Source organism: Anabrus simplex, chromosome 5 (assembly GCF_040414725.1).
Source record: "Anabrus simplex isolate iqAnaSimp1 chromosome 5, ASM4041472v1, whole genome shotgun sequence".
Taxonomy (NCBI): domain Eukaryota; kingdom Metazoa; phylum Arthropoda; class Insecta; order Orthoptera; family Tettigoniidae; genus Anabrus; species Anabrus simplex.
In genome coordinates, this window is record NC_090269.1 from 232,731,833 (window position 1) to 232,745,739 (window position 13,907).

At 37.0% G+C, this 13,907-nt stretch overlaps 1 protein-coding gene across 1 annotated transcript in view; it reads left to right on the forward strand.

Annotated features, from left to right (window-relative positions):
* The window catches only part of LOC136874792 (uncharacterized), a 262,590-nt gene that overhangs the window by 245,189 nt on the left and 3,494 nt on the right, over window positions 1–13,907 (forward strand). Inside the window, exon 9 of the mRNA XM_067148464.2 lies at window positions 6,502–6,631. Coding sequence (XP_067004565.2) covers window positions 6,502–6,631 — 130 coding nt within the window. The remainder of the gene's footprint in view (window positions 1–6,501; window positions 6,632–13,907) is intronic.

Genomic DNA, 13,907 nt, shown 5'->3' on the forward strand with positions numbered 1-13,907 from the left:
CATCAATTAGCCTTATTCTGAATTCCTTCCTAATTCGTCGTCGTATTAGTCATAATTCCACGCCTAATATCTCAATGCATATATCATTTATAACATTCACAAATCTTACCTCAATATTTCCGACGTATATGACCTCACTGCAAATATAAACATCATTAACTCTGTTCAAAGTACCGCTCAATTCAATAGATTCAATATCTCATCACAATTTATATTATATGGATCCACAACTATCATTTATATCGACGCACACTTCTCTTATCAAAGTACGAACATATTAAGCCTGTATCTATTTACATTTGGCAAAAAGTTGACGTCGTATCCGCTCGATAACCTACAGTTCAATGTGCTACATATTCTCATTTCAAATATCTAAGATCACACTATGTACGGCAATATTCTTTGAAAGAAACCTGAATATTGCTAGCAAAGCACATCATTTGCGAGTGTTATCTTTCCTACACATGGGAGTGTGTATTAGTTTTGGAAGATTACCTAAATCCATCAGTTAAACGTCACTATTGGTTCATTTGCGCTGAAACTTGATATTGAGATCATCTCTTGAAGATATATCGACCTAGCTCTTGTACAAACACCATTGACAACTTGATATCAAATAAAATACATATAACTAAAATTTAAGAAAAGAACTTTGTGAAACTTAACTTAATCCGTCTGCGTTTCTGGACTGGGATGGCTGCTTCCTGGTTCTCCTAGGATGATCATCTCCGGATTATCGCTGCATCACGATCGGGCTGCGGTCTCTATCCTCGGGTCCGTAGGAATGGTTGGTAGGTTACCGTCAGACGTCAATCCCATCTTCAGTTTAGCCGGTCATCGTGTAGCTCTCGAAGACATGCATAAAACACATATTTGAAAACGTCATTAGTTTGACAATCGTGCTACTTCAGTAGGTTATGACGTGACAAACGTCAATATTTTAATTTGAATGATCTAAGAGGTATCTTAAATGTTGCCCTGTTTTGATTAGATACATTAACTGATCAATTTTCAATGTCTCCAGTGATCTGCGCTCCACTATTTACTTCGTTTACTTTTTTTAATATACTCCGCTTGGGATTTCTGTTACGACTACGAAAGATGTATCGTTATAATTTTATAATGCAATCTGGTTTCACAACAATTTAGGAAGTATCCCTTTTAAATCTTCTGTTCTTGTTGCATATCAATCCACTCGTAAATCTTTTTCTGGTAACTTCATGCGATGTTCCACTGTTCCTATTGGTTCTTCCAATTAAAAGTCACTGCATTCACCTAAATCACGGCCATTTGGATTCCGTTGGTCTGTACTTTCTTACTTCACGTTTTCGGCCTGTTTGATTCTATTTGTATATTATAATTCGTATTTTCTGCCGCATGATTTCCGACATTTTATCGCTATTACATAAAAAAAACTTCATTATAAAGCCCGTATTGTCGTGAGTATACGTTGAAGGTTAGGTCAAATGTTCCACCTTTACAATACTAAGATTCTTTATTAACTAAATATTTATATGATTTTTAATTATATCGGGACATGTTTCGTCTACCTTGTAGACATCATCAGCCACAAAAACTTTTGAGAAAAAGCTATAAGGACAAGGACAAAGTAACACATTAAAATAATTCGGGTAACCGAATATGTCATTTAAAATGGTGAAGAATTCAGAACTGTTTTCAGCACAGCACTTAAGAATATCGTTGACATTAAAATTAAAACTGTCCACATGGGATGATACAGTAAAAACTTGCGTTAAAATTCTTCTTTTTTGTGTGATGTGTTAATATATAATATTCTGTTATGTCGTGAAGGCTTAATAATGAATTGCACAATGTTCATTCCAATAGGATAATAACGATGTATAAGAAATACAGCGAGCATATGTTAAAGCCGTCTTATTGGTGTAGTATTGGCATTTCCTGTTGAGAAGTTAGGTGGAAAATTTGAACGTGATGACGTAATGTGGAATGTGCGGTAGAGGGCCCTAGAATAAGAAAGATAGCTGTTGTTAGTGTTAAAATAGGCAAGTTTTTGTGTCTTGAGATGTAAAGTAATGAAAATGAGAAGTGCGGCACATCTGATTACTTACGTTCTCGCCTGTCTGACAGCGACTAGTTCAGTGTGGAAGCCTGTGGTTGACTGAGAGCGAACTATGGAGGTCGTGTGTGAAGGGAGCCGCCATGAGGGGAAATTAGGGGAAGGTTAGGATCAGTAGGCGGGAAACCGTCACATGGAAGCTTGTTATTGGATTTGTTAAAGTAAGAACTACTGAGCAATGCCTCAAAAATTACGTTCGCAGTTTCGGAAATTTCATTTAAATTGTGAAAAGGATTGCATTTATGATCTATATTAATACAGATGTTTTCTAAAACATTGAGTAAAGTGCTTTTATTATGAAAATAAAGAATTTTTAAGTCCTGTTCTATGGAAGTGAAGGAATGATTGGATTCTGTCATGTGAGTACTCATGGCGGAGTACCTTCTATGTTTAGCGGCGTTGATATGTTCCTTATATCTAACTGAAAAGCCTCTTCCGGTTTGCCCAATGTAGCTCGCGGAACATTGGTTACACTTTAACTTATAAACGCCTGACCTATTATATTTATTCGTAGTGTTGTTAATTTTATGTTGGTTGTAAAAAAGATTAGTATTATTGTTGACTGTTTTAAAAGCAATGTTGATCTTATGTTTCTTGAGGGTGTTGGTGATATCATAAATCTTACTATTTGTATAAGTGAAAGTGGCATATTTGTCTGTTTTTCTTTTTGTTTCTCTAAGTAAAGTTGAACTGGATTTGTTAGTAACTTTATTGATTATCCTGTCAATGAAATGCCTGCTAAAACCATTTTTACTCGCTATTAAGCGGATAAATTCAAGTTCTTTTTTACGATTAGCATTTGATAAAGGGACGTGAAAAGCTCTGTGGATTAAACTATAAAATGTTGCTCTTTTTTGAGATTCCGGATGCGTTGAGTCTTGTCGAATAGTATTAATAGTTTGGGTGGGCTTCCTAAATATGGTATAAGAGAATTTGTTGGAGCTATTGTTAATAGTGACATCTAAGAAGTTTAATGAATTATTGACTTCCGCTTCGGAAGTAAACTTGATCCATGGATCAACTGCATTCAACTGTTCAAGAAATTTCTAATTTAATTAAAGTCAGCAAATCTACAGCTCCTTTATTTCCCAAAAAAGCCATAGACTCGTTAAAAAAGAAGATTAACGAAAATGATCTAATAGTTACGAAAGCGGACAAAGGCAATGCCACAGTTATTATGAACAAAGAAACTTACGTGCAAAAAACTGAAACCTTCTTTTCTGATAACTCTTTTAAACTGATAAAAAAAGATCCTACTAACAATATCCAAATAAACTTAAAACAATTATTGAAACAAACGTCCTTTATTCTTACTGAACATGATTCTCAAAAACTCATTAATATGAATCCCAGTATCCCCACAGCTAAAGCATTGCCTAAAGTCCACAAAATAGATATTCCCATAAGACCCATAGTTAACTACAGGAACAGCCCGACTTACAAAACTTCCAAATTTATTCATAATTTCTTGAAGAAATACTACAAATTTGAAAATCCCAACTCCATCAAGAATTCTGTAGAATTTTGTAATTTGACAAAAAACCTAGAATTACAGCCGCAACAAAAAATGTACTCATTTGACATTAAAAACATGTATTCCAATATACCAGTCAAGAAAACTTTAAAGATCATCAAGGATAATTTTCTAAAACACAGAAAATTAAGCATACAAGAAATAGAAGAATTTTTAAATATTTTAGAATTTGTAACTTCCAACAACTATTTCACTTTTAATGGGATAATTTATAAGCAGGATAGTCTTCCTATGGGCTCCCCGGCTTCAGGAATAATGGCAGAAATTTATTTAGACCACTTGGAAAATTCCAAAATTCTTAACAAAATTAAAGGTATCATATTCTGGACACGCTTTGTTGATGATACATTTACTTTAATAGATCACAACGTCTCCAACGGTGATATCGTTCTTGAACAGTTGAATGCAGTTGATCCATGGATCAAGTTTACTTCCGAAGCGGAAGTCAATAATTCATTAAACTTCTTAGATGTCACTATTAACAATAGCTCCAACAAATTCTCTTATACCATATTTAGGAAGCCCACCCAAACTATTAATACTATTCGACAAGACTCAACGCATCCGGAATCTCAAAAAAGAGCAACATTTTATAGTTTAATCCACAGAGCTTTTCACGTCCCTTTATCAAATGCTAATCGTAAAAAAGAACTTGAATTTATCCGCTTAATAGCGAGTAAAAATGGTTTTAGCAGGCATTTCATTGACAGGATAATCAATAAAGTTACTAACAAATCCAGTTCAACTTTACTTAGAGAAACAAAAAGAAAAACAGACAAATATGCCACTTTCACTTATACAAATAGTAAGATTTATGATATCACCAACACCCTCAAGAAACATAAGATCAACATTGCTTTTAAAACAGTCAACAATAATACTAATCTTTTTTACAACCAACATAAAATTAACAACACTACGAATAAATATAATAGGTCAGGCGTTTATAAGTTAAAGTGTAACCAATGTTCCGCGAGCTACATTGGGCAAACCGGAAGAGGCTTTTCAGTTAGATATAAGGAACATATCAACGCCGCTAAACATAGAAGGTACTCCGCCATGAGTACTCGCATGACAGAATCCAATCATTCCTTCACTTCCATAGAACAGGACTTAAAAATTCTTTCTTTTCATAATAAAAGCACTTTACTCAATGTTTTAGAAAACATCTATATTAATATAGATCATAAATGCAATCCTTTTCACAATTTAAATGAAATTTCCGAAACTGCGAACGTAATTTTTGAGGCATTGCTCAATAGTTCTTACTTTAACAAATCCAATAACAAGCTTCCATGTGACGGTTTCCCGCCTACTGATCCTAACCTTCCCCTAATTTCCCCTCATGGCGGCTCCCTTCACACACGACCTCCATAGTTCGCTCTCAGTCAACCACAGGCTTCCACACTGAACTAGTCGCTGTCAGACAGGCGAGAACGTAAGTAATCAGATGTGCCGCACTTCTCATTTTCATTACTTTACATCTCAAGACACAAAAACTTGCCTATTTTAACACTAACAACAGCTATCTTTCTTATTCTAGGGCCCTCTACCGCACATTCCACATTACGTCATCACTTTCAAATTTTCCACCTAACTTCTCAACAGGAAATGCCAATACTACACCAATAAGACGGCTTTAACATATGCTCGCTGTATTTCTTATACATCGTTATTATCCTATTGGAATGAACATTGTGCAATTCATTATCAAGCCTTCACGACATAACAGAATATTATATATTAACACATCACACAAAAAAGAAGAATTTTAACGCAAGTTTTTACTGTATCATCCCATGTGGACAATTTTAATTTTAATGTCAACGATATTCTTAAGTGCTGTGCTGAAAACAGTTCTGAATTCTTCACCATTTTAAATGACATATTCGGTTACCCGAATTATTTTAATGTGTTACTTTGTCCTTGTCCTTATAGCTTTTTCTCAAAAGTTTTTGTGGCTGATGATGTCTACAAGGTAGACGAAACATGTCCCGATATAATTAAAAATCATGTAAATATTTAGTTAATAAAGAATCTTAGTATTGTAAAGGTGGAACATTTGACCTAACCTTCAACGTATTTTATCGCTATTCACGGCAAAACGACGATTTTAACACCACGATTTGAAATTATCAGGGCAATGAAATGGTACATATATTTGTGTTTTTTTTTTTTTTGTTTTTTTTTTTGTTTTTTCACAAATTTAAATTTGTCATCAATGGATTGTTTGAATTTTAACAGTGGCAGCTGTTTAATTGCTACCGATAGGAAATGGTTACCTGTTTGAAAGTAATATTGCCCTTTAATGCTGCCACCTATTTGGTTGAACAGTCTAGTGCCATAAATATGTCTAGAACAGTCCTTAAATCAAATCCTACAAAGTGGCTTCTGCATTTTAAGGATCATTCCAGTCACGGGAGCCAAGATCAGCATGTAAAGTGAATGATAGATGACTTCCTTCAGTTGAATAACTCACCTACTGCTTGTGCAACATACGTTCAAACATTGTCATGCAAGGCAGTGGGTAGGTATTAGGCCTACACTAAATTTTTGGGACAGAATCTGAAGCCACCTTGAAGAGAAAAATGATGTGCCTACTGCTTTGACAATGGTCACAGGTTGTGATTGACTAGTTCAATCAATGCGGCTGTTGAGCTATCACGTTACTGCCACTGCATTTAATTCAGTACTGTTCTAGTACTGTACATTGTTCTATTCAAGCAATGAAGTAAAAGGTCGGAAAAAACTATTATGTATCTGTAGCAGTTATATAGTTGCCACTATTAAAGGACAGGTGTCATAAGGTATTGTCTGCTGTATGATGGAATAGAGGCAGATTTGTAGTTTTGATCTCTTATTTTTGTAGGACCACAAAGGAGAGCCTTGAAAAGCACTTTGAGGGAAGTGGCAATATTCAAGACATCAACATACCAGTAAAAAATGGATTGCAGCGTGGTATGGCTTACATTAAGCTTGGAGATCAGGTTTCTTTTGAGGTGAGTTGTGGCTAGTTTTTCTTTCTAAAATATCGTGAAGTGTGAAATTATGAAAATTATCTTCAGCTTAAGGTACCATTGAATGAGACATCAGCACATTCATGTTTGTATTATAAAGTCAGTGTATGTTAACTTGGTCCTTTCTTTGAAAGATATAGTCAGTGTATGTTAACTTGGTCCTTTCTTTGAAAGATATTCTGTTAAGAATATGAAGTTTGGGAGGATATTTGGCTCCACATTACAGTTTATCAGTGTTATCTTAACCTTCAGTACTGCCTAAGTTATTGTTAGATTCCCTACATAAAAGTAAAATCTAATTTTGGCCGAAAACAGCATTCCGCAGTGTTGTTCATTATTGATTCCCTCCTGACAAAGAATTATGTATTCATTACACCTACGCACATCTTCATTATGGACTGTTATGCCTTTCACGATTAAGTTTACAAGCCTCTGTGAATTAACTAAATGCCTTCATAATACTCTATTTGATACTATACTCTGTCCCACAGTACTTGCAAGATGGAGTAGACATGAGCAGCTGCCTCACTCTACTGCCGTAAACACGTGCTGAGAACGCGTCTTCTTCTTCTTTTCTTCAGGGGGGCCTGTAAATATTAGTTCCTAATTAGCGTCGACCTCTAAGATCTTTTGCTACCATGTTTTTCCTTCATTCCCACCTAGATATGCCTGCTCCCTTCACAAAGCTGCAGGTTGTTCTTATTAGGGTTGGGCACTATGTCCCTGTTTTGGCACACTGTGCCGGTGCACAGTTATGTTCCACTGTTCCGGAACACCGAGTGTCAGTTGTTACGAAACATTCTCAAGCGAGACGGAGACATTGACTCGCTGTCCCGTCAGAAGCGCCACTATGCACTCCCCTTCGCGTACCAGCTGACTGTCGATACCGGCTGTGTGCCACCCTGTGCTGGAATGTAAACATTCTTTCATCCAGTTATATCTTTAATTCCAAAGCAATGACCTATATTTTTCATGGGCTTAAAAGTTTCCTTAAAGACCTTGCAAAAGGAAGAATTAATGTCAGTGGGCCTTGGTAGGTCAGATGATATCAGCTGATGGTATACTTAAATATGACAGACTCTCTGAGGTGATGCTTGCTATTTGATTAATTCCGCATACCAGTGCAGAATGTGAAAGAATTTTTTAACAGAGTCACAAAGAAAAAACACTGACCGAGCTTGATAGCTGAAGTCGCATAAGTGCGGCCAGTATCCAGTATTCAGGAGATAGTAGGTTCGAACTGCGCTGTCGGCAGCCCTGAAGATGGTTTTCCGTGGTTTCCCATTTTCACATCAGGCAAATGCTGGGGCTGTACCTTAATTAAGGTTACAGCCGCTTCCTTCCCATTCCTAGCCCTTTCCTATCATCGCCATAAGACTTATCTGTGTCGGTGCGACATAAAGCAACTTGCAAAAAGAAAAACACTGTTCAGATCCTTGCTGTCTGAACAAAGTTTGGAGAAACTTTTAACCTTAAAATCAGTTCAGCAAGGCCAGTGCTTTGAGCAGAAATTTAGTTACGAGTTTCTGAAATGGGCTAAGTCAGCTACAGGTGTCTTTAACAACAATTAGTCTTAAGGTGTTCAGCATGTTGATGAATAAGATGTCACCTGTTCCTAAAGTTCAGGTATGTCCAGTATTTAGTTTTCACTTATAAATAATGAAAAAGAAATATATAAGTAGGCCAAATAGAGTTGTAAATGTATTGAATTATAATGAATTAGTACATGTTCTGCCATCAGTGATGTGTCATAATACATTGCGATTTGCTGCCAAATTTCTCCTGATTTTTTACTTTTGAAAGTTGGCATGTTTGATTATGTAATGAAAACACTACACTGCGCAATGTAGGGTTAACCTAAACCCATACCCCAAGGACAGACTGTGAATGCACAGTATTATTGTTAATTTTTGGAACATCACCTGTGAGGAGCATTGGGCAAAAAGGGACAACACTTTCTGCAAACTACTCCCTTCATTTTGCAGGACGATGCTCAGGTGCTTTTTGCACAACCAGTGGGTACACACTTAATGAGGCTGGGAAGTGCTCTATCATCCCCCATACTATTCACACTAACCCCTATGATTTCTATTTGATACTGAAGATGAAGGAACCATTTTGTGGCATCTGCATCTGAGCTCTTCCCAAAGATCAGCAAGCAATAGACCACTCCATTCATCTCGTCCAGAAAACAGGCCCTGCTACAGGGCTTCCATTTCTTCCGTATCACTGGCACTGAGTTCCACTCAATGCTGAGTACTACATTGAAGAATTGTAGACATTTCATAGAGGTATCTCTTCGGTATCAGTTGTATTTAATGGTTGCCACTAATAAAGAAACAGCCCTCATATATGGAGCTAAGGTGATCGTACTATGAACAATCTGTAGTATGCGTACGACACCATTTTAATAGCTTGAAGTAGAAATAATGTGCAGGACATCAAAACGAAAGTTGAAGAGAAGAGTGAGTTTTAATATTATTAAAACCAAGATTTTCCATCTAATATCGAGATGAAGGTCATTAAATTACTGGTTAATTTCTGTCTACTGAGATCAACCATCAGTCATAACGGCTCTAATGGTCTAGAAAATCACCGAAGATTAGCAATAGGCTGGGTGGCATTCGAGAGCCTAGATAAAATCTTCAGATTTTCAGTAGTGTCTGTGCATAATAAGGTCAGAATGGTTAAGGCATTACTCTTTCCCATAGTGACATATGATTGTGAAAGCTGGGCCATAAAAATGTAAGATAGGTAACATTTTGATGCATTTGACTACAGTGGTGGAGAAGAATTTTTAATATACATTGGATGGCCAAGAAGACAAACAGGTGGATCTTGTTTATTAAGAAGATCAATTCAGATCTGTCTCTTGACGCATTTATGATAGATTACAGCTGTGATAATTTGGACCCATCATAAAATGGTCATATTCTTTGGAGAAGATTATTGTGCTCCGAGATGCACTTAGCACTAGTTCCGGATAGATCCGATCTCCCTACAATTAATGTCACTGAAAGATCTGAAAGGGTTTGTGCAAAAATGAGAACATCTGGAGACACTCCATCCATGCAGTCACCAGGATTCAGCATCAAGTTGATGGTATTTAATTATTATTTTATGGATGGTGTGCATAATATTCTACTCAGTCTCTGTTCATCATTTTATTGATATTCAATTTTTGCAGTTAGCTGCATTATATATCATGTTGCCATAAGAGACTTGTCCCTCGTAAGGAATTCCTTTAAAATCCCAAACTACTTCAGAACTCTTTCTTGTCAGAGAATAGCTTCACATGCCAAAAGCAAACTTTCTCCCCGTCTATACTCAAAACTTGGCCGAGTTAGTTTTCGATGACAGATAAGTTGTTCGCAAGTCATATTGCTGAAGTCAGCACTTGAACATATCAACCAAATTTTCTTGGCGATTGATGTGTAGTTGTGTACAGTGGAGCAACCTGTTGGTGGGATTGTTACATCAAAATTGGCACACAAATTGCACCTTCTCAAAATATTTGCATCATTATCATAGCTGATTTTCTGTTTCTTTAGTTATTTAACCCTTAGCTTTTTTTTTTTTTTTTTTTTTTTTTACACTCCTGCCTCTCCAGCTCCATTTAAGAATCTGCTTGCAGATGGATAAGAGGCAGCACAAACACATTGACAGCATATTTATAAAGATCAAACAAAGCAAACAAAAAATAAATATAATACAATATTCAGGTGCAATGTTTAGCATTTTTAAGCCTGAAATTATCTCAAACAGTCACTTTTTGTCTGTAATTGTGTATTGTATGGAACTTCTCTAAGCACTCGCCAGGATGTATTCCAGGCTTTTTTCTACAAGTATTGCAGAAAAACGCTGCCTCATGTTGTCCCCCCTTCACTTTACGGTCACTGCAAACTGCACAGTCTTTAGTTCTCCTCTGTGGATGAGAATAGATGAAGTAGGAACAATAGGGACAACTATTTTACATTCTTCTTGATCAGAAGTGGATGGCCAACCGCGCTTGCGTCTCCTTGTTCCATACATCTCCAACTGCTTTATCAGTTCCCTTCTCCATTATCTGTGTTTCACTTGACTCTTTTGGCTATTGAACAGAAGAAAATTGTTAATTACTGCTATCTCTAACAGCCAAAAGAACATTTTATGTCACCATTTCATTGACCTTCTAGTAAAGCCATAAGTGGATGAAAAGTGATCTGCCAGATCTACCCCACCCATGTGGTTACTGTAATCGCATACAACTTTTGGTTTCTGGATCACTTAATTTTGTTTTCCCTTCATCTTTCTTGCTATCTCCTGGCTTGAATTATTGTAGTAGGTGCTCAGCACTGACACAACATGTTTGTCTTTCCATAGTAAGAGAAGAACCCTGTCATCTTTCCGATATGAACGCATTTCATATTTTGCCATTGTTTTCACTGCTGTCTTCTTAGCAGAAGTTGGTAACCCCTTCCTGTTCAACATTACAGTTCTAGCAAGATGCTACCCAAGTTTTAGCAGCTCCACCACTAAGTCATGTCCTGTGTAATACCTGTCTGTAAATACATGGAAATCTGTCGCACCATTTGTGCTGATCAAAAGTTTATCACACAGGTGTAAGACAGTCCGGGATGTGTGACGTATCGTTTGGATTAGTAGTTTAATGTTATGTTTAGACAAGATATAAATAGAATGGCTTAATGGTCGATTATGCTTACTCACAATTATGTACTCAGGCAAGTAAAAATTGAAATAACAGCTTGGAATAGAAATATACTCCAAAATTGAGACACCAGTCTGACTAGTGTAGGTGGCACAGGCGATGTGGGCAAAGAACTGCAGTTTTGCCGATGTAAACAGTAAAGACCATGGACACCTTTATACTGTGAGTGCCCAGCATAATAAGATGCTTCATAAATAGGAGACTAATCAAATTATGTTTCAAAGTCCAAATCGCAGCTAGTGAGCAGAGTTTTGCACGAAGCGTTTTGCTGAGACCTTTCCAGAAGTCTTACATGGTAAGTACAGATTGGCAAGAGAATAGGAAAAGGTGAAACGATGATCAGGAACGTACAACAACATAGATTTGCACAACACTTGTATATTACAAATACCAATAAAAAATATGGTTACATAGGCAAGTTTTAGTGTATAAGTTGATTTTTACAAAGTAGACGACAAGATTTAATTGAAACCAAGAAACTAAACTAGAAATTTTAACACCATTAAAAAGGGGCGAATTCGTAAAAGTATAAATTCAGTCAGGAAGAGAAGAGAAAAATTTTACAAAATTTATTACACAGGACTAATGAATAAGGAGATCCTGCAAATGATGACTAGATTACAATATGACTAACACCCTATTTAAAAAAATATATATATATTCAGAAAGATTTATAAAACCACAAGGGCCACTGTACAATAAGAAAACTACCAGGGTCACCTAGAAAGAGAAAAAAGGAGCAATAGGGGAGAAAAAAGAAATCAGAAGGCTGGTGAGGGGACGGGCAAGGAAGATTTTCAGCCTGCATAAAGTTTCCAGAAAGTAGTTAAGCCACGCACACAATTAGGCGTACACACTGTTCCAAAACAAGGAAAATCACAGATATGATTATCTCTTCAAGCGTCTGTACACGAAGTAAGTCTAGTGGCAATAATGGTCTGAAAAATTTCAAATCAAGTTCAGAATGAACATACTCATTGATAATTTTAGTTGCCACACAAAATGTAACACTCCGAATCCAGCCTGAAGGGCATAATGGAAGAGAACAATAGTCCCTTATTTAGGAGTTAAAAGCACAATATGATAAATTTTTGCTCACCCACCAGCCGTCAAAAGTTCAGAAATGATGTTGCTGTTAAAATAAGATATCACATGTGGGCCAGCCGTAATGTGAGTGTGAACGCCTCCCTCCACACAGTTCGTCACTGGATGTCTGACTGCCTGTTCGAGGCCAGGGCAGGCATTTATAGCGGAAGATAGCAGAGTCCAGAATGTACGAGAAACAGACGTGACGTATACATGCAGCGGCAGAGGGGAGGGGATGGAAGGCGAGCAATAGTAGCGTGCATAGCGGGCTGGGTAAGCAGTCGAAGCACACACTGTAGTGAGAGCAGGCCGGAGAAGTTGACAGATGGTAAAGTAGAAATCTTGAAGTAATAAATATGTAGGGGGGCACGTTACAGATGTAAATGACAGATGGGGTCGAAGAAGATAACTTGTAGTGGCCCCGTAGTATGACTCAAGTGCTACAACATACCCTGTTTCAGAATCAGCTAAAACAAATATTCTAAGGCCCCACTTTGTTGGATATTGGGGATTGTAGCGCTTGAATATAATTCTTTGTTTGAAGTCCGTGTCACGGTATTCCCTCCAGCTATCAGTAGAGGTACCAGCACTGCCATTTAGCATACTTTTCTCATCATCAGGATCATCATCACTCATCTCAACACAGTCTAGTTCCACAATATCTTCCTCACCACTTAATTGAAAATCACTCTCACTATCTCTGAAATCAATGTCACTTTCATCTAAAAGTCTGGTTATTTCTTTCTCATGCTGCTCGAATGACACCATGTTGCTAGACAATGTCTGTTTACAAACTTGCATGGTCTTCAAAGAATGCCCACAAAGCCTGATTTCAAAGAGATTATAGCGTACATGACTTCAAATTGTCGTCGAAAGATGGCAGTAGCTTACTGTACCTGTAATTCAAGCGTGTGTGACTTGGCAATGGAGTTATATAGGGAAGGAAATCATGTCGGACATTGCCGCGTGAGTGCTAAGGTTAACAACCTGCTGTTTGCTTTGCATACATTGGAATACTGTTAAACAAAACCCTCAGGTCATGATGATGACAACTGTTTAAAAAGGGATTATATTCTGCGGCCTGACCGACACCCTCTTACTTGCACGCCAAGCTTCCCCTCCCTTCCCTACTAATTGCTCCCAGCCCCCTCATGCTCGTAAGTGCCTTCATTCATTGCTTGTCTGCCACATTATGCTGCCGCACTATGCAAGCAAGTTTCTCTCACTTTTTCAAATTATGCTGTACTTGATTTCAATTTTTGTGTTTTCTGATACACACTAACTTTGGACCTCTTCTTGTTCTAAACTAAGGTCATACAACCTGGCAGGCTCATATAAAATCTAATGTCACAACAGGACTTTTGGGTGTGAACTGTTTTATTTCTGGCAAATAATATTACAAGACAAGGTCAATCCATTATTCATCTCTAAGTTTGTCAAATGGGCTTCACAAACAAAATTGAG